This window comes from Trichosurus vulpecula, chromosome 2 (assembly GCF_011100635.1).
Source record: "Trichosurus vulpecula isolate mTriVul1 chromosome 2, mTriVul1.pri, whole genome shotgun sequence".
Lineage (NCBI taxonomy): Eukaryota > Metazoa > Chordata > Mammalia > Diprotodontia > Phalangeridae > Trichosurus > Trichosurus vulpecula.
Genome location: NC_050574.1, coordinates 258,206,785 through 258,232,618, shown reverse-complemented (window position 1 = coordinate 258,232,618; position 25,834 = coordinate 258,206,785). Strand labels below are relative to the sequence as shown.

General features: G+C 35.9%; 1 protein-coding gene and 1 pseudogene across 1 annotated transcript in view; one reads left to right on the top strand and one right to left on the bottom strand.

Moving 5' to 3' along the window:
- Nucleotides 1-25,834, top strand: part of DNAH7 (dynein axonemal heavy chain 7) — a 312,783-nt gene that overhangs the window by 7,918 nt on the left and 279,031 nt on the right. The window contains exons 4-7 of the mRNA XM_036744029.1: nucleotides 696-843; nucleotides 18,765-18,843; nucleotides 22,176-22,356; nucleotides 23,927-24,002. Coding sequence (XP_036599924.1) covers nucleotides 696-843; nucleotides 18,765-18,843; nucleotides 22,176-22,356; nucleotides 23,927-24,002 — 484 coding nt within the window. The remainder of the gene's footprint in view (nucleotides 1-695; nucleotides 844-18,764; nucleotides 18,844-22,175; nucleotides 22,357-23,926; nucleotides 24,003-25,834) is intronic.
- Nucleotides 9,176-11,003, bottom strand: LOC118835774 (annotated as a pseudogene).

The window sequence follows — 25,834 nt, the reverse complement described above, 5'->3', positions numbered from 1 at the left end:
ATGTGTTTTTCCTTAGAGGGATTTTACTTAAAAATATAAAAATTTTCTAAAAGTCATAGTTCATGAAAACATTTTCCATTATTTTCACTCTTATTGCTCAGCAAATATCATTAAATCTAGAAGTAATGATTAAGTATGGCTCTATGTATTTTCTGAAATAGTTTTATATTTTGTTTTATTTAGAAGTTTAAAATTTGAAAGATTTTGAGCTTAATAAAAGATTATGTAGATAGCACTGAACATTGTTCCCATTTTTAACCTATCTTAATTTTGTTGTTTATTGTGATTCTCAGGAACGTATTAGCATTGAAGAATTCAGATAGTTATTGACACAAGAATAATTACTATTTATTTTTTCAGGGCTCATGCCACTGTTTGTCCAACATGCACAACCATGTGATGTGGTATAGTTACTCTTCACAGAACCCCATTACACTTTGTACCTTTAAATTGTACCTTAAATAGTGATTAGTAATGACAAATTTTCTTTAAATAACATTTTCCTTGCAATAAATTAGATTTTAATTGTGTAAAGACAAAAATGAAAAATAATTGAATGTGATAGCAAAAGACTTATTTGTATTAACTTAGATTATCAAACTGTTAATTACTTTTCAAAGTAGCATTTTATTCAGAATATTTAAATGTGTCAACTGTCATTGTTTTAGTAACCATCTTCTCTGTACATATTTAAGCAGAATACCTGGAGCATGCAGCAAAAAAGGGCAAAAAACGGGAACAGCATTTTGATGAAAATCTTCCTGGACCATCTCCAAAAGGAAAAGGCAAAAATCCCCGTAAAGAACGTGAACATTTTAGAAGTGCTCTTGTTAATATCATTATGTAAGTCCCATGAATTGTTATAAATTCGTTTTTGTTAGTCAAAAGCAGTGGAAAACTTTGGCAAATTTTTAAAGATGTAAAGCCAAAGGATATATTATCATCAGATATTATTATATGCATTACATGCTAGCATCTGGCTTTCAATACATTTAAGTGTGTAAGGACTCATTATTTATGACAGTATTATTCAAACCTAGCTAATTAATGGTTAAACTCCTAAGAGATGTGGTCACCCTAAATATCTCATAGTGCTCTGTGTTGGTTGACGAGAGGAATTGTGGGAATTTTGGTGGTGGCTACAGAGGTTTGTAGGAGATCCTAGCACAGGTTTCTTCAACATGCCCACATAGAGGTCATGTCTGCTGAAGTTGATGGTCTATTAAAGGGGCTACTAAGCAGGAAGAGTGGCAATGTGAGAAGGGCCTGGCCTAAGTGGAAGACTATTTTGGTGTGCTTTCAGAGAGCAGCACAGATGTTCCTTCTCCTCTGCTTAATATCTACTAGTCTTGTTGTTCCTTATTTTGTTGTTTATTATGACTCTCAGCAAGGTGTTAGCATTGAAGAATTCAGGAGGTTATTGACATTGAAGAATAATAACCACTTATTTTGTCAGGCCCATGCCATTATTTGTACAACATGTACAACCATGTGATGTGGCATAGTTACTCTCCACAGTACCCCATTACACCCATATTCTCTGACTTGAAGGATGAAGAGATGGCAATGGATGTCTGCACAGGACAAGATGGGACCTGGGAGGCACCATAAGCATGCTTTAGAGTGGCAAAGAGAACATTAGCAACACTGATGTTCAATAATTTGCAGCAATTTATGGCTACAAAATACTCAAAAGGTCTTATTAAAGATTTGGACTTCCAAATATTAAATAAATATTTTGGCAGATGAAAAATTTTTAATGTTTTTTTGTGGTTTTTAGAAACATCTTTTAGTGTTAACCTGACTTTGGTATCTTCCTTTTGTTGCTACTCAGTCTTAGGGGTTTCCAATTACCAGAAAGGAGTTCAATTTACTTTATATCGTTGACAACTCACTGAGAATGTATTGTAGTATGGGAGGTTGGGGAATAAAGACAATTGGGGATTACAATTTAAAAACCTATATTAGAATGCTGCCATCAAGATGAGATATACCAGGAATCCCTATCTATTTAAGTACAATTTTTAAAATCATGTGTGACCAACAATCTTTCTCAGATCATAGAATTTGTTCTTTGTTTGATGTTTAATCTATACTTGTATCCTATTGATGTACCTTCCTGATACAGACTCCCAGCCTGAACTACATACTGTTATCTGCTGCTTGGACCTTCCCAAAATTTTATGCTCTATCGTTATGACTTTATCTGATCTCTAGATCCCTGCAGTTCTTATCCTACCATTGACCACATCTTAGCTATGAAAGAAAGGGCAGGAGAAAGAACAAAAAAATGTCAAGATCCTGAGCATAGAGAATCCAGGATATCAGAAATGTTGAGGGATGTAAATATATAAAAGAGAAAAGCCAGCTAGGATGAAATACATTATGGAAAAAAAATAAAGAAAGAAATGTGAGAATTGTAAAGAATTAAAATCTTAATGTTTTGTGTTCATAAAAAATTTATATGCAACTAATTGACATTTTTGGCTTATTTGGTGGTACAAAAAGAATTTTAAACATATATATATATATTTGTGATTGAAAACACAAGGATTAAAAGAGATAACTAATATGAAAGAATTTCAGATGTATAAAGCATTATTATAATTGTAAGACATTTTGCTATTAAATTTCTAAGTATATGACATTAGATTTTTTTTTGCTCAAAGATGAACATTTTGGATCTGATTCTATCAAATACGCAAGTTACATTAAGGTGCAATACCCTTAACAAGAAACCAGTGATGTAAATGTAGATTTCTGTCAAATATCGTTGAAAATTTTGTGAATTTGTTCCCTTTAGGAGATTAAATAGTTTTGCTCAACAATAATATTGACACTAGAAATAGGAACCTTCTTGATAGCAAAGTTAGCATCAGGTTAAAGTGAGGTAGTAAAGTAAAGTCAATTCAGATGTTTTTATTCAGCTTATCAAAAAATCATTATCAAGCTAAGTGCATGCAGTCATGACATGATTAATATTTATTTGAAATCTCTGGGCATCTAAGGCTTCTATTTCATCATGCTGTTAAGGGATTCTATTTAGTTTATTTCAATAGATGTTTCTTAGGATTTTACTGTAAGGAAGCCATTGTGATAAATTCTAGGCATACCGAGACAAAAATGAAATAATCCCTCATCTTGAGAAGTTTACGTTTACCACTGAGATACAACAGGTCTAGAGATAGATGAATGCAAAGCAATTTGATGATGAGAAAACATCAACAGCTGTGGGATGGGAAGGGAATCAGGAAGTACTTCACAGAAGAGGTGGTATCCATGCTGAAGGAAGATCGAGGGATTCTGAGAGGCAGAGGTGGAGAAAGATGATGCTCCAGACATGATGAGCAGCCTGTGGAAAGGCAAAGAAATGGCCGAAGGGATGCTGAATTTGAGGAAAAGGAGGTAAGCCAATTTGCCTGGAATGGAGAGTGAGGTAAGGATAGTAGGGGAAGATTATACGAAGTAAGTCTAGGAAGGCAGGATGGACAAAACCTGTTGTTAAATGTACTTAATACCAAAGGTTTTTGAGCATAGAATGGTCAGAACTGAACTTGAAGAAGATCATGTTGTGGAAGTAGAATCTAAAAGATTTGGCAGTTATTGGATGTGTGTGTGTGTGTGTGTGTGTAATAATGAATCAAAATGACAGTGGAAAAACTGAGAGAAGTCCCAGAGTCTTGTGGATCTTTTCCCTTGGTGTCAGAGAGAGAGGAGGAACCTTAGAATTGCTCTCTTAGATGAGAACATATTTAGTGTAAGCAGTAGTCTTCTTTGTCTATTAATTTGATCAGCTTAGAGGAAAGAGCTAAGAAGAGAGTATGAATGACTGTCTTAGGTCTTGAATGTAGTGTACGATAAATATCTGTTGAATGGATGAATTAATTAACTAAATAACTAATGACAGAGGGGTTGGAGAGGTGTGTACCAGATTTTGATCAGAAGAAACAGAAGCCAAGGTGTAGTTCTGCCATGTAGGGACAGCACAGGCCAACCTCAGGAGGGAGATTGGGGGGAATATGAGGTGACTTCTGCATCAGTTGATTAGAAGTAGATTAGTTATGTCTGGACCCAGAATTGGAAGCCCCTGGTTAATTTATTTCCAGTATACCATACCTAGGGGCAGCTAGGTGGTGAAGTGGATAGAGTGCTGGGCCCATAGTCAGGAAGACTAATCTTTCTGAGTTCAAATCTAACTTCAGACACTTACTAGCTGTGTGACCCTGGGCAAGTTACTTCCTCACCTATAAAATGAACTGGAGAAGGAAATGGCAAACCACTCCAGTATCTTTGCCAAGAAAACCCCAAATGGGGTCATGAAGAGTCAGATACAACTCAATGACAAAATATTCTACAAAATTTCCTATTCACTTATCTTGTTTCCTTTGGACACCTAACCTCTAGATTTATAAAATATAGAGAATTTCTTGGAAACAGTTTCAAAATATGCTAAAAGTAAAAAAAATAAAGCACAAATGAGTCATATAGTGATTTAGCCTTGCCCCATACTACCTTTGTGACTTTGAGGGAGTCACTTAACTTTTCTTGGCCTCATTTTCCACATTTGTAAAATTAGTATATTGGACTTAGATCAGTGCAGTCAAACTCAAATAGAAATAGGGGCCACTAAACCTGTATAAGGATCTCTGAAGGCCACATAATGACTCAATTTTTAAATGTAATGTTATTTGTTTTATTGTATTTTTGTTTATTTTGTTGAATATGTCTCAAATACATTTTAATCTGGTTTTATTGCACTTGGGAGTCTTACAGGTTGTATGCAGCCCACTGTGCATTTGATATCTCTGTACTAGATGACCTCTAAGGTCTCTCCCAGATCTAGGTCTCTGATATAATCTCTAAAAAACTTCCCTTAAAGACTAAAGTATTAAGAGAAACAAATAATGGACAATATCTCCCTTTTTCCATATTTTGCATCTTTTTATCCCTATAATTTTGTTTCTATCATCTATATCAGGACAGTGAAAGAGAATAGGAAAAAATGAATTGGATGGGAGAGGAAGAAGAAGAGGCATAGAAGATAGTAGTAGAGGAGTTTGGAAGGAATTAGAAGGAAAAAAAGAAGTATTGAGATAGGAGAGAGAAATTATGAGTATTGAGTTGTGGTTGGTGACATGTCTCAAATTAGAATGCTGAAAATGAGGTAATACATAAAGCTTTATAAGAAAAAATTGAACTTCCCCCTACCTATTTAGAATGAATGAGAGAGTGTGAGGTCAAAGAGAGAACCAGTAATGAAAACAGCAAAGATAAATTTCCACCATCTTGCCTCATGCAGGCAACCTTACACCATTGTTTGTTGAGTAAACTATATTATTGGTTAACAACACGGTTCCTTAAAATACATCTATAAATTCTGTTTCACATATAGGCCTTGAATATTAGTGGCTGATTGAGGATATCTACCATTTTCTAGTTGTCAGGATAAATTCAAGCATGATTAATTTCTTCTTTAAACATACCATAATTGCATAATAAAGCCTGGCATGAATTACTTTCCCACGATTTGCATTAAATTTAACTTACTCTTTTTTTCTTTAACTTCACCTTGAAATGTTACAAAATCAATGTTCTGTGAATGAGTGTTTTTATTGTGGATTTTTTTTTACCTTCTGTAAACGTGTTATATAGAATATGAATTAAGAGATTTTTTTATAGTTGTAGATGACTTTGAAAGAAATGCCATTACATTAAATTATTGAGAAATCTGGGAACTGGAGGTTTAAGTTAATGAAAGCTTAAAATCACTGCCTCCAAAATGGCTTAAAATGAGGTTTAGGGCATTATGTGGAGATTTATTAATTTTAAAATTTTTATTTATTTGTCTGTTTTCCCCCATATATATTTCTGATTCTCTACAGTTTGAGACGAAAATCAACATACATACTATTTTCTTTTTGTGCTTTGGAACAGTAATGACTGGTGCCAAGTGAGATTTTTCCAAGTAGAATTCACATTGCCCTTGCTTTGTCTGAGAAAGGATTAAAAAATGAAGACTAGTGATATGTGCTTTTTAACCACTGGGTGACATGAGAGAGCTTGCTTGTACTTGGTTCTCGTGTTGGCCTTTCAAACTCACCTTTATTGTATCTCTTGCTGCCTCCTACATTTTCTGAAATGGAGGTGAAGCATGGAAGACTGGAGCAATAAATTAATGCTGTAATGTCTGCCTGGTCTTCAGAACTTTAGCCCCAGATCTGAAATTTAGAAGACTATCTTTAACATAAGCTTCTTGACATAATTCATTTAATCATTGAATCTCGTACGAAGCGTTGTGTTAGGCATTGTGGGCAATGCAAAGCTACATAAAATATGGCCTTAGTGGTAAAGGAATGTACTTGAAAACATTACATGCATGTGAATAACTCTGATATAATTTTGTTATCAATGCTGTGAGTCATTCAAGCAAATTGCTATAGTGGTTTAAAAGGAAAACTCCTTTGGCCAGGGAAATAGGAAGGGTTTAATGGAGAAGGTAGTATTCCATCTGGATCTAGCAAGTTACCTGTAAACTGGATTTTTGCCTCAGATACTTACTAGCTGTGCGACCCTTGGTAAGTCATTTAACTGCTGTTTACCTCATTTTCCTCAACTGTAAAATGGGGATAGTAACAGCGGCTATCTCAAAGTATCACTGTAAGGATCAAATGAGGTAGTATCTAAAGTGCTTAACACAATACCTGGTATATAGTAGGCACTGTGTAAATGCTTATTCCTTTCCCGCATTTATGGTATATGATCTCATTTGAGCTTTCAATAAAGCAAGGTAATTTCTCTATCCCATTGACCATCATGGCTGTTTCAAAAAATTTTTTTCAAACCACTCATGGGCATCCCCTCCCTCTATCCCATCACCTGGGCCCATCACCTCACTTTTCACTTGAAAAAATTAAGGGTATTCGTTGGTAGCTTTCTCTCCTCTTTTTCTCACCTCGCATCTCCTTATCGTTACTGACTATATCTTTTTCCACACCATTCTCTGCTGAAGTGATCCTTCTGCTTGCCAAGGTTAGCCTTTTATATGCACCCTTGATCCTCCCCTCTTCTTCAGTAGATTGCCTCTTCTGTCATCAACTCTCATACTAATTTTAATCTCTCTTCTCCTACTAGTTCCTTCCTGCTGCCTATAAACACAAGATTGCCTCCCTTATTTTAAAGCAAAAAAAAATCTTCTTTGATCCTACCCCATCCCCACTAGCTTTAACTCATACATCTCCTTCCCTTCTCCCTAAACTCCTTGAAATATCCCTCTATGCTTGCTGCCCCTACTTCCTGTGTTCTAAACTCTCTGCAGTTTGACCTCTGACCATTTCATCCAATTGAAACTGCTCTTTCCAAAGTTTCCGGTGATCTCTTAATTGCCATATCTAATGACCTTTTTTCAAGTCTCACCCTTACTGACCTCTCTGCATCATTTGACACCTTCTGGTGCTCTCTCCAGACTTTGTATCACTGCTCTCCCTTAGTTCCCCCCCTCCCGTACCTGTTTGATCTCACTTACTCAGTCTCCTTTGCTTGATCCTCATCCATGGGATTCCCCCAAGGTATCCCCCAAGGCTTTGTCCTTATCCACTGTTTTCTTTTTTTCTTTACATTTTCTTAGATGATAGTTCTATGGGTTCATTTATCATTTCTGTGCAAATGGTTCTCAGATCTATACGCATATTATCAGCCATATCTCTCCTTTGGACTTCATTGCCAAATCACCAACTGCCTATGTATATTTTAAACTGGATGTCCCATAGGCATGTCAATCTCAGTATCTCCAAAACAGAACTTTATTATCTTTCCCAAAAAAACCACCCCACTCCTGAACTTCCTATGATGGTCAAAGTATACAACATTCTTCCAGTCAAAACCTCCAACTTTAGGAGGATGCCCAGGCCAAAGATATTTTCACTTCTCTCCTGGCTGCTCTGCCAGCTCCTCTGCCCAGGACTTTGTCTACCATGCTATGGAAGCCTCTTTCACCTTGGAAGTTCACTCTACCCCTGGACCACTTTTCACATCGGAAGTACCTTCTACTCCTAATGACTCATCTCATGCTGGTTCTACCTAGAACCTCCAATATAAGGAGGCCTAAGCCAAAAATGGGACCTTGAGGATAGGGACTGTCTGTCTTTCTGCTTATATTTGTATTCCTAGCACTGAGTGTAGTACCTGGTACATAGCAATCACTTAATAAATGCTGGTTGATTAAAACAACTCTGAGCCACCATCCCACACCAATCAGATTGGCTAATATGACAGAAAAAGAAAATGACAAATGTTGGAGGGGATATGGTAAAATGGAGACACTAAAGGAAAAAAATGCTGGTTGACCTGTGGACTGACCCAAATACTCAACCTTAGTCATCTTCAACTCTTCATGGTTATTCAGGGCATGTATCCAATTCAGTTGGCAAATCTTGTTTTTACCTTCATTGCATCTTCCATGTATATCCTTTCTCTCTACTCACACAGTTCTTTTAAAAAAATTCTTTATATTTGTTTTGTTAAATATTTCCCAATTACATGTAAAAACAATTTTAACAACCATTTAAAAAAATTTCTCTAATTCCCTCTCACTTCTGCTCCCTCTTTGAGAAGTCAAGCAATTTAATATTGTTATATTTGTGAAGTCATGCAAAACATTTCCATATTAGCCATGTGGCCAAAGAAAACACAAGCAAAAAAAAGTAAAAATAATATGTTTTAATCTGCATTCAGGGTTCATCACTTCTCTCTCTGGAGATGGATAGCATTTTTCTTCATGGGTCCTTTGGAATTGTCTTGGATCATTGTCTTGCTCAGAGTAACTGAGTCTCACAGTTGATTATCCTTAGAATATTGCTGTTATTGTGTTTGATGTTCTCCTGGTTTTGCTCACCTCACTTTGTATGAGTTTACATATATCTTCGCAGGTTTTTCTGAAAACATCCTTCTCATCATTTCTTGTAGCACAATAATATCCCATCACAATCATACCACAACTTGTTTAGCCATCTCCCAATTGATGGACATCCTCTGGATTTCCAATTCTTTGCTGCCACTAAAAGAGCTGCTATAAATATTTTTGTACAAATAGGTCATTTTCCCTTTTATTTGATCTCTTTGGGTTCCAGACCTAATAGTGATATGGCTGGGTCAGAGGATATGCACAGTTTTGTTTTGTTTTTTACAATTTCCAAAATAATGTTATTGTCAGGATTCTGTACTTTAGTTCTCCTTCTCCTGTACAGTCTTGGTACCCCGGAGTTGATCAGTACGCTGAGACCGACCTTTCGTCCAGCTGGGGCATCTCTTCGAATGCTGGATGGTTTTCCAATATGCTGGTGATTACCTTCTCCGAAGGATTGTTCCACAGGATTCATGGCCACACCCCAGACACGAGGCCAGCAGTTTCTCTTGGCCTTGTATTTGTGGTAGGCACGACCTGCCTTGAGGATGGGTTTATGAATGCGACCTCCTCCAGCAACAACACGAACCACAGCTCTGTTTGCAGAGGAGATCACTTTCTTAGAGCCTGAAGGTAGCTTCACCCGTGTCTTCTTGGTTTCAGGATTGTGAGAAATTACTGTGGCATAGTTTCCAGATGCACGGGCAAGCTTACCCTGGTCCCCAGGCTTTTCTTCAAGACAGCATACTATGTTCCCTTCAGGCATAGTGCCAACTGGGAGGACATTGCCAATGTTGAGCTGAGCTTTCTTACCACAGTACACAAACTGGCCGGTATGGATGCCTTCAGCAGCAATGAACAACTCTGTCCTCTTTTTAAATCGGTAAGGATCCCGGAAAGCTACTTTTGCAAAAGGAGCCCCTCAGCCTGGATCATGGGTTATATCCTTTATGATACCCTTGATGTGGCCATGCTTCTCGGTGAAGTCAACTGCCCGGAGCTTGGTGGCCCCTTTCCTGTGCTTCACGTGAGTGCAGGAGATGGAGCCTGCACCCTTCTCTGACCACGGATCACTCAGCCTATCTCGCCCAGTCTGGCTCTAGACTTGCTAGAAAGAGCAGATATGCACAGTTTTATAGCACTTTGGGCATAGTTCCTAATTGTTTTCCAGAATGGTTGGATTAGTTCACAGAACCCCACCAACACTGTTAGTTTTTCAATTTTATCCACATCCCCTCCAGCATTTGTCATTTTTTCTGTCATGTTAGCCAGTTTGATAGGTGTGAGTTAGTACTCTAGAGTTGTTGCAATTTAAATTTCTCGAATCAGTAGTGCTTTTAGTGATTTAGAGCATTTTTTCATGTGACGGTTGATAATTTTGATTTCTTTTACTGAAAACTGGCTATTCATATACTTTGACCATGTATCAACTGAGGAATAGCTCTTCTTTTTATAAACTTGGCTCGGTTCCCTATATGTTTGAGAAATGAGGCTTTTATAAAGAGAAACTTGCTGTAAAAACCTCCCCCTTCTGCCAATTTTCTGTTTTCCTTCTAATTTTGGCTGCATTCATTTTGTTTGTGCAAAACTTGCTTTAATTTCATGTACTAAAAGCCATCTATTTAGCTTCCCACAATCCTCTGTCTCTTGTTTGGTCATAAACTCTTATCCATAAATTTGACAGATACATTTTTCCATGCTCCCCTAATTTACTTATGATATCACCCTTTATGTCTAAATCAGGCATTATTTTAAAGTTCTTTAGAGGGGAATGTTGGGAGAGTTTAGCTGACTGCTTTCTCTATTCTGCCAGCTTGGCCGCATTCCAACTCTCCTAGTTTAAAATCTTATCACTTCTTGTCTGGATGATTGTAATAGCCTCATAATTGGTCTCTGTATCTCAAACCTCTCTCCACTTCCATCTGTCTTCCACTTAGCCACCAAAGTAATTTTCCTAAAGCCTGGTCTGGTCCTTATGCGATAAATTCTAGTGTTTCCCATGACTTCTACTATCAAGTATAAAATTCTTCACACTGTTCTCTTTTCTGGCCTTTCCAATTTTCTTTCACTTGACTACCCTCTTTGCTCTCTATGTTCTAGCCATAATGGCCTACTCGCTATATCTTGCCTGTAACACTCCATTTCATTTCTCAGTGACTTTGTACTGGCTGTCCCTCATGCCAAAAATGCTGTCTCTCCTCACTTCTTCTTAGAATCTCTGACTTCCTTCAAGATTCATGTTAAATACTATCTTCCACAGGTTTTTCCCCCTAGTTCTCTGTAGTGGAATTTTTAGGGACTCAAGAGGGTCATTACTCACTACTCTGGTTTCTTGAGGTTGGGGTCACATAGTAGCAGTAAAGAGTCAAGTAAAGTGAAGCAAGTAGCCATTTATTCAGCTTCACAGCCAAATTGCAAGATGGACAGCAATCTACCCTCAGCATCAATAAGGGTCTCCTTATATACAGATTTATAGGGTAGCATTCATAAGCTAAATATTGTTTCAAGTCATATTGTGCAAAACAACAACAAAAAGAAAGATGGCTATTTATAAAACAAAGGTAGTTATATAAAAAGAATAGTCCACTTGTTGGAGAAAAATGTGTATTTTCTGCTACAGGAAACAGATAAGGGAGTTCTGAGTATAGCTGGTTTCACTTATAGAAAACTGCTTGTTGGACCAGGCAGGGAGGAGAACTTTCCCAGGATTCTGGAATTTTCCACCTTCAGCTCCTAAGTCTTTTGGTACCAATAAGAGGTGAGAATGAGACACTGAAGGATACTATATACTGCAGTTACGTTCTTCCACTCACTTCCAGTAAAATAGCTGAAATCTATGTGCCCTGAAATAGGGCAGTTTCTAAGGAGGGCAAGGGAAGAGGTGGTCAGGGGTCTTTATGTTACAAAAACTTGTCAGGGAAATTCATGGAACAGTAATACCAAGGGGTTCTGGTAAGGATAATAAGGCAAAGGCAGCAGGGGGTTACTCACTGGAAACTTCCTCAGGATAGTTGCTGAAGTCAGTCTCTGGGGTTCACTTGGGAGAAGGCAGGTGTCTTTGTCCACTTCTCCTGTACCTCTCAACTGTTAAAATCTTTCTCTCTGAGGTTACTTTCCATCTCTTCCATACGCATCTCGTGTGTGTGTGTGTGCACGCACGTGTGTTTGTGTCTGTTTCTGTCTCCCCCATTAGAATGTAAACTGTCAAAACTAAAAGCTGCTTCTTTGACAAGACTTACAAAATTGATGAACCTTTTAGTCAACCTGATAAGAAGCTGGAAAACAAAGTTTATAAAATAAGCTCAAAATAAGTTTAAGAGAAAACTAGAGGAAAAAAAATAAATTGGACACCAAAAACACTACAGAGCTAATAAAACTAAAGTTAATTCTAAGTTCCTTGAGCACAGGGTCTGTGCTTTTGTGTTTCTTTGTAATCCTCAGAACTTGGCACAGTACTTGGCACATGGTAAGCACTGGATGAATGTTTGTTAGTTGATTGTTTTTCATCTTTTAAAAATTGTGTTAAATGCCTTTTATTAGCAAATGGACATATATTCTTATGCACTATCCTGTTGTCTTAGTTGTAATATGTTTTCAACTGAACTGTTTTTTTCTAATACATAAAGAGAATATTAATATTTTTTATCTTATATTCACATATGAATATGTTTCAGACTGGTATCAGAGCAGCAAAACTATCAATGTCTATCATTACTAATACTTCAACTTCTGTGTTACAGATGTATCCTACCAGCTTACAGACTATCATCCATGACCTTGGGCACATGTAGCCTGGTGTTAGTCTGTTACTGGGATTACCGGTAGAATTTAAACTATGTTTAGTATTTCTTAAAACTGGAGTTATCAAATAAATGCATATAACCCTTACATTACTCCATGCTTTCAGAGGTGATAAAGTGTCAAAGTGTAAGAGCAAGCACCCTAGCATACCCAGGGTTGCCTGCTAGCACAGGTTTTTTAATCTGCTTTTAAAGAAAAGCAACTTTAAAGGGGTCAACAATCTTCTTTAATTATATTCAGTACTTCAGGAGAAAAGTCAGCCCCCTGAATGTCAGAGAAAATACAAGCAGAAAAATTAGCATAAAGATCAACAGACAGGGCTCCAACTACCTGAATCAAAGCAGTATTGCTATATGCTTTACATACACCACTGGATTGAGAGAGCCTTTACATCTGAGCAGTTGGGGAGTGGGGAGTGGGGGGGGCTATTCAGAGTCTCGACCAGGAAATCGAAAGGTCCTTCTCATAAGTGAGCCCTGAAAGCAAAATATCAACTCAGAGTGTATATATACACTTCTCAGAGTCAGAAGGCATTGCAACCCTTGTGAATCAGTGCCTACTCAACTTAGTACCAAAAGGTGTGAAAGCCTTCCTACAAGCAAGCCTCCCTTAAGCAACCTTCCCTTAATGGACTTCGTGTAAGGCATATTAATGGACAGGGAAGATCTTCATATCCCATTAACATTACACAAAGTAAGCATTGATCCAAACTTTGTTTTCATAGAGCTTTTAGGGATGTAGTTTGAAAAGAGAGAGCAAATGGACCTAAAAGCTAATAAATTATTTCAAATACTAAACCTAGTAAAACTAAATTAAAATATCCTTAAAATTTTTTCAGTCCTAACTATAAGAAGTAACAGAGTTAAAGTTTATATTTACATATATGTATGTTATTCTATATATAACAAATATATGTTAATATGTTTGTGTGCATATATGTATGTGTATATACAAATATACACATATAGATATGAAGAGAGAGAGGTAAGAAAAGAAAAAGAGGGAATAAATTTGATTTAAAGAGGAAGCATAGTATATTGAATGCTGGGCTTTGAATAAGGATGACCTGTGTTTGAATCTTGCTTCATACACTGAATCTTGATGTGACCTGGGCCAGTTACAGAAACTCTTTGACCTCAGTTTCCTCATCTGTAAAATAGAGATACTTATAGCTCCTACCTCAAAGGCTTATTGAAGGATGAAATGGGATAATGTATGTAAAATTCTTTACAAAACTTATAGATATAAGTTATTATTGTGTTTAATAATCTATTATTTATTTGAAGTTCTTTGCATTTGTATCCCCAATACTTAGCATAGTGTAGCATACATAATGGGTGCTTAATAGATGCTTGCTGATTGATTTATTAAAGTTTCTTCTTTTGAAAGAAGAAGGAAGAAGAAAAAAGGGGGAGATGATAGAAGGGAGGGCAGATGGGGGTGGAGGTAATCAAAAACAAACACTTTTGGAAGGGGACAGGGTCAAGGAGGAAAATTCAATAAAGGGAGATAGGTTAGGAAGGAGCAAAATATAGTTAGTCTTTCACAACATGAGTATTGTGGAAGGGTTATACATAATGATACACATGTGGCCTATGTTGAACTGCTTGACTTCTTAGGGAGGGTGGGTGGGAAGGGAAGAGGGGAGAGAATTTGGAACTCAAAGTTTTAAAAACAGATGTTCAAAAACACATGCAACTAGAAAATAAGATACACAGGCAATGGGGCATAGAAATTTATCTTGCCCTACAAGAAAGGAAGGGAAAGGGGGATGGGAGGGGAGTGGGATGACAGAAGGGAGGGCTGACTGGGGAACAGGGCAACCAGAATGTATGCCATCTTAGAGTGGGGGGAGGGTAGAAATGGGGAGATAATTTGTAATTCAAACTCTTGTGAAAATCAGCGCTGAAAACTAAAACTTATTTAATATATTTAAAAAAGTTTCTTCTTTTATAACTGTAAATTTGTCTTATATTTTGCTAATATTTTGTCATTTTTCCTTTGTTAATTTTGAAAAATCTGATACTGTAGTATTTTTTTCCTTTTTCAATACTTGTGTATGTATAAAGAGAGGGAAATTCCCTGCCTACTTAAGTTCACATATTTAGATGAGAGTGTCATCACAAAGGGCAAAGTTGGAGCTAAAGAATTTTCCTTCAGGCCCACTACAATGTGTAAATAAATCCTTAATACATTTGAGGAGATTATAGAACATTGGTCATTAGATGGCCACCACATAGGAAACATTTTGAGACACCTGATGATAGACTGGATACTGAAAGGTAGTTACTTGAAAGAGGAAGCAACTTTACCCCCTCATAGCAGAGAAAAGTTAAAGTTCAATTTAGAGGAGTAATCCAGAAGGGTTATTGTATATACGGTTTTTTTGTCTTTATAATTCTGTAGTTTCATAGTTGGAGTTATATTTATGATTTCCCCATGCTAAAGCATTGTATTCTCTCTGGTTCTGTATTGTTTCTCTAATTGTTTACCCTGGGAAGTTATCTCTGATCATGCATGCCATGCTAATTCCCCCAACCCCTCTTTTTCAGTGCCTTAAAGTCAGTCAGTGAGTTAACAAGCATGTATTAAAATGCTTGGGCATGCAAAGAGGTAAAAATCACTATCCCTGCACTCAAGGAGCTGACAACCTAAGGGAGGAGACAACATGCAAATACCTATGTACTAAGAAGGTAGATAGATGTAGCTATAAATACACATATGTGTGTGATAGCTGTCTATTGAAAGTTTTTATATTTAAAAACGTTTGTTGTTCATTTGTGTCTAACTCTTTGTGACCCCATTTGGAGTTTTCTTGGCAAAGATACTGGAGTGGTTTGCCATTTCTCCAGCTCATTTTATAGTTGAGGAAACTAAGGCAACAGGGTTGAGTGACTTGCTCAGGGTCACACAGCTAGTATCTGAGGCTGAATTTGAACTCTGTGAGATGAGTCTTCCTGACTCCAGGCCTGGCATTCTATTAGAGACTGTTAATGGTACATTAGATAGAACCATATAGACAGATGTTTATTCCCTTCCTTTCTTCCTTTATTTCATGAACTTGTTCTTTAATTTTTTTATTTGTTATCAATTTATCTTCATTCAGTTTTGCTTATTTTGTTTTTGTATTTCTCTGATATTTTGAGTCTTCAATGTCACTCTGTAGTTTTCCTAATTGAGCCTTCATCTCCTAAAAATTATACTGTTATAAACTGAGTTATAGTTTTCCTTTAATTTCTGTAATACCTTTGTTATCCAACTTTATTTCTGTTTTACTATTTTCTTTTTTCCTGCCTCTTCAATGTTCTATGCTTTGTTTTAGAGCAAATTTAACCCCTTGGATATTTTACATAAAAGAATTTATCAGGTGGTAATTCAGTTCTACATCTCAAGAAAGAAATATACAGCTCCACACTTCTAAAATCTTACAACAGGATTTACTGTCAGTTCACCATAGATAGTACACAAATACAATAATATAGGGTGTCCCAAAAGTCTTAGTGATGTTTAAACAGCTTCAAGCATCACTAAGTCTTTTGGGACACTCTGTATTACAAAGATGTTGATGCTAACCAGCTTTATGCTCAATTTCTCATCTGTCTTTTCTGGGCTTCATAATGTGCAAATCAGCAGAGATGATAGTTCCAGAAGATCTAGCCATGTCCAGAACTACACGTTGGGTCTATGTGGCAACATCAATTAGGTTTTATTCTCAAGAAGACCAGGGGAACAAAAACTTTTAAAATGTGCCAATCCAGTGTAAACATCCCCAGCCACATTTGAATATACCAGTGAATCAATTAAAAACATTTATTAAGCACTTAACTGTATTCCAGTAAGCTAGATAAAGATGCACCTTAGGATTTGTAGAATTCCTTTGGTTTCATGGATTCTTCAGGTATTCTATATTGTTCTGTCTGCCTGTCCCTAATTTTCCCTTTGAGGGAAGGAAGCCATTTGGACAATCTGGGAGTATTATCTATAGACTTCCACTACCCTAAGTTTGCCTGGATCTGAATGTTGTTGTTCATTTATTCTTTTTGAAGAGGACCAATGACATCCCAGGTGATATCTTGACTTGCCAGTGAATTGGATTTAAATGAGGCAGAGTTGTGCAAAGTTGTCAGCCTTTACTCTCATGAAGGTCTGGTGATAAGACAAAAATCAAGATCACTGGTGGTATCCTGGAGGCAGTGGATGACTTCTGTGTTTTTGATGTCTGACCAAGCTCCAAGTGCTCCACAGTGACTGCTTCAGTCACCTTTATGGCTGTTGGAAATTGTTCTCACCCACCCATTCTTCTGGGGAAGTCTTCATATGCTTGCGTAGACATCCCACAAACTCACTGACAGGTTTGAGGCCTATAGGTTACCCTACCTGGCTTAGCCCATCTGCTGAGACAATTTACCAAGGTGTGGCCACTTCATGTGCAATAGCTTCTGAGAGCCACAATTGAGAGTTGGTTGAAAAGGTAGAGACCAAAGGTGGGTGAGCACCCCTGTAAAGGGCTGGGTGAGCCTTCACACCAGAAGTGCTAGGCTAGTACTGCATGGATATTCCATAAACCCCAAGGTAGAGCCTTGGGGAATTCCACAGTTAGTAGGTATGATATGGATAATGAGATCATTGACTATCAACATATATGCTACTTTATTATGGAGGATCTTATTTGGTTCTCTATAGAATGTTTCTACCTCTTCATTCTCTGAAAAAAACTATAATAGTAATGATAATGATGATAATGAAAATAATAATAGCTAACATTTATGTAGTGCTTGCCAGGTGCCCAGTGATGAAACATAGGTGTGTTGACACATTATTTTGACATGGTTTTTTGGTAAATTCTTGTCATGATCACAGCAATAACAGATGAATAAGTGAATTATACTCATTGTTGTCTTTGGATCCAAGAATACGTCAACTGTGCCAAATCCTTTATTTGTTATCCCCCACTATGTGCACCTTACTTAGGATTTGCCTGTCTGAAGAGAACTTGGGAGCCACCCTTCTTTTGTCTTTTACTTTTTGTTCAAGAATGTGAAGATTGTTCAAATTCATGTTACTGAATAATAATATCACATTCAGAGTATCTATAACTAAGTTAATATTTACACATAGTCTAAATGAAATGTTTTGGCCTTTTTATATTGCAAAAGCAGAAGAGGGCCATGTAGGACTGAGGGGCCTTTCGTATATTTTGCTTTCATGGTTTGGTGGATTACATAGATGAAAAATTCACCACTATCCTTCTGGTGATAATCATCTTTATACTACTTGGTTAAGCTGCATCTCAGAAAGCAATCTGTTTGTTGCTAGGACTATATTTATAGCATTTTCAACAGAGTAGAACTTGACACACTTGAGCTTAATAGTTTTTGTGAAATGAAAAGACAGAAAACAAGACATCTAGAAAGTAAAATGTAATTGAAATATTAGAATGGAATAAATAAGGATCAAGGGCTTACATTTTAATTAGAAAGAAAAGACAAGTTTCCCTTTAGAATTCCACTTTTTCAGGAGTTACAGAGGGTGTAAAGAAAAACACAGGGCTTGAGTGTGGTTTTGTTCTGTTTTATTGGTTTTAAGAGAGGAAAGAAAAGGGAAATAAAAAAGGAATACATTACGGAAGAAATGAGGAAGGAACTCATTATTTATCAAAATCTGATTGTGCCAGAAGAGTACACACCTGGAGGTAGGGGTTCAAGGGGGAGGGGAATAAATATCTTGGGAACATGTGTCCCTGAGTGCTAAATAGCCAGCTTTCAAGTGGACTTTTGGACACATTTTGTGTTTCCATTACTTCCTTAAATGAGGTGATTAGAGGAATATGGAAAAGACTGTTTTTGGAGAAATGTATCACCCATACTACAAATTATATTACAAATCATAAACAAAATATATATATATATATATATATATTTGACTATATATTTTGTTTATGATTTGAATAAAACCCCAAATATGATTTTATTTTTACTCTTGGCTTACATCCTAAGATAAAACTATATATTCCCATCTTTCATTCTATATTAATTTAAATAGCATGTTTACATGATTTTTCTAGGCAGCAAGACTATGCCGCAGACAAAGCTTTAGTGGATGAAGCACAAACTGCACCAACCCCTATAGAGAAAGACATTTTGGTAAGGGACTACTATCTTGATAATTATACTTGTGAAAAGCATGAACCTTTGAAAATACATATGCAGACTTCTTTCTGAAACTGTGGGGGTCGGGTAGCACAAATTGAAGAGTGGTGTATATAGGGTTGCTTTGTTCATGTAAATAGCTTTTCTTTTCTTTTTACTTGGATAGCACAAAGGCTATCCAATACCAGATTATGGAGTGAGAAGCTGACTGTTTTCATTTGTGTTAGAACCAGCCTCCATTATTTACCATTTAAAATTTTTTTCCTTTTATGAGAACTTACTTTTTACTTTTAAGATGTATAGTAAAAGGTATTAGGAAAAAAGTCTACTCTGTTTATAATTATCATTGAATAAATTTACTTTTATAAGCAAAATATCCTGGATTGCCTTATTATACATTGGTAGTTTTCAATTACTTAGATATTTAAAATGGTTTCTAGTAATTAGAATTTTAAAAATGAATAATCCTTTGACAAAATACAACACTTATTCCAATTAAAAACACTACAAACATAGGAATCAATGGAGCTTGTCTTAAAATGATAAGTAATACTATCTAAAACCATCAGCAAGCATTATTTCTAATGGAGATAGGATAGAAGCCTTCCCAGTAAGACCAGGGGTGAAGCAAGGATGTCCATAACCACCATTATTATTCAGTATTGTACGAGAATTGCTAACTATAACAATAAGACAAGAAAAAGAAATTGAAGGAATGAAAGTAGGCAATGAGGAAACACAACCATCACTCGTTGCAGATGATATGATGATATATTTAAAGAACCCTGGAGAATCAACTAAAACATAGTTTAAACAGTTAACAACTTCAGTAAAGTTGCAGGATATAAAATAAACTGACACAAATAATCAGCATTTCTATATACTACCGACAAAGTCCAGCAGCAGGAGATAGAAAGAGAAATTCCTCTTAAAATAACTGCAAACAATATAAAAGTCTTGGGTGTCTGCCTGTCAAGACCAACCCAGGAAATACATGAACACAATTACAAAACACTTCTCACACAAATAAAGACATTTAAACAACTGGAGAATTATTAATTACTCATGGATAGGTCAAGTCAATATAATAAAAATGTCAATTTCAAATGAGTTTATTTATTTAGTGCCATATCAATCAGACCACCAAAGAATTATTTTAAAGAGCTAGATAAAATAGTAACAGAATTCATCTGGAAGAATAAAAGGTCAAGGATATCAAGGGAATCAATGGGGGAAAAATGTGAAGGAAGGTGACCTAACAGTTCCAGATTTCAAATTATATTACAAAGTGGCAATCATCAGTGGAATAGATGAGGCACACAGTAGTAAATGATCATAGTAATCTAGTGTGTGACAAGCCTAAAGATCCAAGATTTTCAGGTAAGAACTAAACATTTGATAAAAATTGCTATGAAGACTGGAAAAAAATTTTGGCAGAAACTAGGCATAGACTGACATCTCACACTATTAAAAAAAATAAGGTCAAAATGGGTAAATGATTTAGATGTAAAGGGTGGTATCACAAGTAAGCATGGTATCATAGGGAAGCATGAAAAGATTTACCTGTCAGATCTATAGCTAAAGAAAGACTTTATGATCAAACAAGAGATAGAATTGTTGAAAGTAAAATGGATAATTTTGATTACATGAAATTAAAATGCTTATGTACAAATGAAACTAATGTAGCCAAAATTAGAAGGAAAATAGGAAACTGGGAAAAATTTACAGTGTTTCTCTAATAAAGGCTTCGTTCTCAAACATACAAGACACTGAGCCAAAATTATAAAAAATAACAGCCATTTCCAGTGATAAATGGTCAAAGGATATGTAGGGGCAGTTTTCAGTAGAGGAAGTCAAAGTTATCTATAGTCACATAAAAAATATTCTAAATCACTACTGATTAGAGAAATGAAAATTAAAACAACTCTGAGGCACTACCTCACACCTATTAGATTGGATAACATGCCAGAAGAAAGAAAATGACAAATGCTGGAGGGGATGTAGATAAAATTGGAAAACTAATGCCCTTTTGGTGGGATTCTGTGACCTAATCTAGCCATTCTGGAAAACAATTTGGAACTATGCCTAAAGGGCTATAAAACTGTGCATACCCTTTGACCCAGCCATACCACTACTAGGTCTGTATCTCAAAGAGATCAAATAAAAGGGAAAATGACCTATTTGTACAAAAATGTTTATAGCAGCTCTTTTAGTGGTGGTGAAAAATTGGAAATCCAGAGGATGCCCATTGGTTGGGGAATGGCTAAACATTTGATTGTGATGAAACACTATCGTGCTATAAGAAATGACAAACAAGATGTTTTTAGAAAAACCTGGGAAGACATATATGAACTCAAACAAATTGAAGTGAACAGAACCAGGAGAACATTGTATACAAGTAGTAGCAATATTGTAAAGATGACCAACTGTGAAAAGACTTACTTATTCTACATTGTACACAGTAACAGCAATATTGTACAATGATCAACTGTGAATTTGGAACTCCAAATTGTAGAAATAAAAAAAGTTAAGAATTGTTTTAAATGTAATTGGGAAAAAATAAAATATTAAAGAGAAAAAAATTTTTAAAAAGAGAGACTTAGCTACTCTGATCAAGACAGTGATCCAAGACAATCTTAAAGGACCCATGAGGAAAAATGCAATTCATCTCCAGAGGGAGAACAGATGAATTCTGAATACAGATTGAAGCATAGTTTTTCTTAACTTTATTTTCAGTGTTTTGTTTGTGTTTTCTTTGGCAGCATGACTAATATGGAAATGTTTTGCATGACGTCATATGTATAATTGAAATCAAATTGTTTGACTTCTCAAGGAGGGGGAAAGACTAGAGGGAGAAAGAAAATTTGCAAGTTAAAATTTTAAAAAAATTATTGTTAAAATTTTTAACATGTACTTGGGAAATATTTAATGAAATAAAGAAAAATACATTTAAGAAATTTGCCTTTCAACTTGGATACTAAGGTGATAGTATCCAACAAACTGATTTTTCATGCAACTTGTTCCATTAAATTGAGCTTGTGCTATGTTAAATACCAGTCCTGCATTCTTGGGTTTTTTTTCCCAGCATTGTTATTGCCTGAAGTAAGACATTTTGATTTCTATAAAACCTTAAATTTGAAAAAAAAATCCATAAGATTACATAAGTTAGGGGTGAAAATTACATGAATTTTAAAAATCTGTGAACCGTATCTTATTCTCTGAAAATTAAGTTTTGTTCAGTAAAGATATCTACCTAGTAAAAATGACCCTATGATTTTTAGGACAGATTGGTACTAAACTCATCTAAACTCTCTTGTCTCTTGTAGCGGTACTACTATTATATCCACCATGGAATTGATACAGAACATGTAGCTCCAATGGAAGATTCTTGGTTAGAACATGTCTTGGCATTAGTCCCCAAACACCTGAAAGTACTCACTGACAGAATACTTATACTCTCGGATGAAATGAGAGAAGATTATCTTCTCAGTGTAAAGAAATCCATCGGTAAAGTTTTTGTTTTTTGAAATTGTTTTATTCTTATTATATTTCCAACTGAGAAAAAAGGTAGCTAGAATCTGTGTAGGTTTTTAAAAGGATAGTGTAGTGGATAGAGTACTGGACTTGGTATCAGAAAGAACTAGATAAAAGTCCCACCTTGACACTCAACAACTCAGTGACCCCAGGAAAAGCATTTTATCTTAGTGTTTCAAGTAACTCCCAAAGATCATGTTATCACAGGATCATAGAGCTGCAAAGGACCTCGGAGGTCAATGATCTAACCTTCTCATTTTATAGATAAGGAAACTCAGCCCTAGAGAGGTGAAGTGATTTTCCCGGGGTCAGTCACATAACTAGGTTAAGTGTCTGATGTGGGATTCCAGCTGAGGTCTTCTTGACTCCAGGTCTTTCAACCTATTTGTTCCCACACCAAGTGTTATGAGAAAAATCACAATTCCTTCATATATATGTGTGTGTGTGTGTGTGTGTGTGTATATGTATGTATATGTGTATGTGTATAATATGCATATGCATATGTGTTTATGTATGCATGTATCTGTGAACCATACCTTATTCTCTGAAAAATAATTATCTGAAAAACATGCACATTATCTTCTAAGGCAAGGGTGGGGACCCTATGACCTTGAGGCCACATATGGTCCTCTGGGTTCTCAAGTGCAGCCATTTCAATCCAAACTTCACAGAAGTTCCCTTAATAAAAGGATTTGTTCTATAAAACTTGGACTCAGTCAAAAGAGTGCACTTGAGGACCTAGAGGGCCACATGTGATCTCAAGGCCACAGGTTCCCCACCCCTGCTAAGGGTTTAGAGAGGGTGCAATGTGTGAATGGAGGAAGTACTGATAAAGTCATGGATCTCCGAAGTATTAAAAAGATTGAAGTCTCAAGTATGTTTTCATTAAAGAGCAGCTTTTTTAAACTTACATTTGCATCTATCTACCTGATATATTTATGAATCTTCTATTCATGTGTGCTATTTCTTATACTGCTTTTAGATTAATTATAAGTCCTGGGCAGATTTCATCAGTACCATGAAAGCAGAAACAAAAGTGAAAAGTTAAACCTGTTGTGTGTCATTGGTTTTGTGTTGATGATGGAGGGAGCGTTAGAATTCAGGATATAACTGAAGAAAATTATAAAAAGTATTATACTGTCAAATCAAAACCTCTTTTGTTGAGGACCTGTTATGAACAAAGCAGTATGTTAGTTACTCTAAGTGACAAATATAGCATTGTGAGTTCCCTTCAAGGAACTCACAACCCAGTTGGTGAGATAAGCATAAACACACAATACTAAATAACAATAAAAAACAACAGTATAAGTGGTGCCACAGATCAGTAAATAAAAAAAGGGATCTATCTCTTGAGACAGATAAAGATATAGTCTAGACACAGTCTTTATCAATAGAATTATAAAGACTACATTGTTTGCCAGTAAATCATTCTTTAAAATAAGTTAAGCATTTGCTTTTAAAGACCATTTCATTTTCATATTCATGTTTAAATGCAGTGTGTTTGGTACAAGGTTGTTTACCAGAATGTCTTGGTTTTTTTTAGTTGACTTTGTTTTAAGAGATCCTAGGGAAAAAGAGGAAGACAAAAAGAAAGAAGAGCTTCCACCTCATCGTTTAGAGTAAGAAAACATGCTTCATAAACATAGATTATATAGAAATAACGCATGTGGATATCTATATGTTTATGTATCAAGGGTATTTCTCTTAATGCATTGTACGTGTATATCTCTTGCCCATGTAAGGTTATGCGAAGAGGAAATATTAGGGTTTGAATATATACTCATATACATTTATAAGAAACATATTAGGATTGTAGGATCAGGGACCTGTATTGTGTTACTTTGTAACCATTACTTGCTCATGGTTACATAGGTATTAATAACTGAGAAATGGAGTTCAAACCCAGCTGCCTGCGCTTCTCTGCTCTTTCCATTGTATTACTTTGCCTCTCAGATAAATCAGTTGTTATGAACTTTGACTCACTCCTTAATAAAAATAACTAACCTTTAGTAATGCATTCTTCGAATAGCATTCATAATTGGAACCAGGTTCATTTTCCTAAGTAACTTGCTCAAGATCTATATTTATATTTAGTTAGTTTTCTTTCATAAAAATATACTCTGAGTTGTTTTCCATGATTAAAAAAAATGCCAGAATGAGGTTAGAGAAGGCATATTTGAAGAACATCTAAAAAGATGATGAGATCCAGATGTGCAATTTGATTGGCATCAATAAGAATAAATAGTGATGCCAAGCCAAAGCTAAATGTCATTTGAAAAATCCATTAATGAGAGAGTAAAGGTATAAAATGGGTTTTTAAGTTGGTTATAAAGAAATAATAAAGAGGAATAGGGGGCCCTTAGAATGGAGGGAATGATGATTTAGATCAGTGGTCTTCAAATTCTTTTGATTGAGAAACAATATCAGTAATTTTTTAAACTGGTGAATATGCTTGTAGGGGTGGGGAAAATGACACTTAGGCAGCTGCGGCTGCTACTGTGGGTGCCTAAATCAGTTGGGTTATAACTATCTTAAACATCTGATACCCTGAATGAGAAGTGGGGAGGGGAGGTTGGGAGTTTGCAGAAGAGTGTTGGGCTGTGGCAGGTGAAAGGTAGGTGGGAACAAGCCCCCTGGTTGGCTACCCAGGTGAGGTGAGATGTAACCCATCTTCCCACTCCTCTATTGTTTAATCAAACACATCTTGGGGTCAAGCCACAGTCACTTAGAGGGTCATGCCATAGTGCCCAGGTACCCTAAGATTTCTGTTTGAAGACTACTGATTTAGATTATAGGAGCTGACTGATGAAGGAATGGATTTTCAATTAAGAATGTCAAAATTAAGATATTTTAACACAGAATTTATACATGTTCATGGAGAAAATAGTTTCAAGAAATTTTTAAAGGCAGGCTGGAATATATCCATAAAAATAAGAATAAAGGAATAATTTTAATTATATTCTCAAATAAATAGGAAATCTGAGAAAATGTTTATGGAGTAGCATAAATGATTTACCTTTTCTGTTAGATTTTTGTAATTCATTATGGTATTGAGTCAAAGAGTTGAAGATTTGTAGAAAAATATTAGTTTATGTTAGTTAAAGAATTTGGTCTAATTGCATAGTTAACAAATTACATAGTTTTAATTATAAATATATAATTTTAAACGAAGTGTCAAGATGCTTGCTTCTTTTCCAGATGCTACACTAATAGAGTAGAGATAGAGATTATCTTAGAGTTGTACTCTTAAGACATGAAGTCCATCAGCCTAGCCTGGGGCCGTGTCCCATCAACTGTGACTACTCCTCTGAATTTTGTTGATGGATATCATCACTCCATTTTCCTGGATCTAGAGACACAAAATCTTAGCTCAATACACCTGGTCTCCTGTGAAATTAGAGATGAGACAATGCTCTTGGCACCAAAACTTAAATGGACAGGTTCTAAGGGA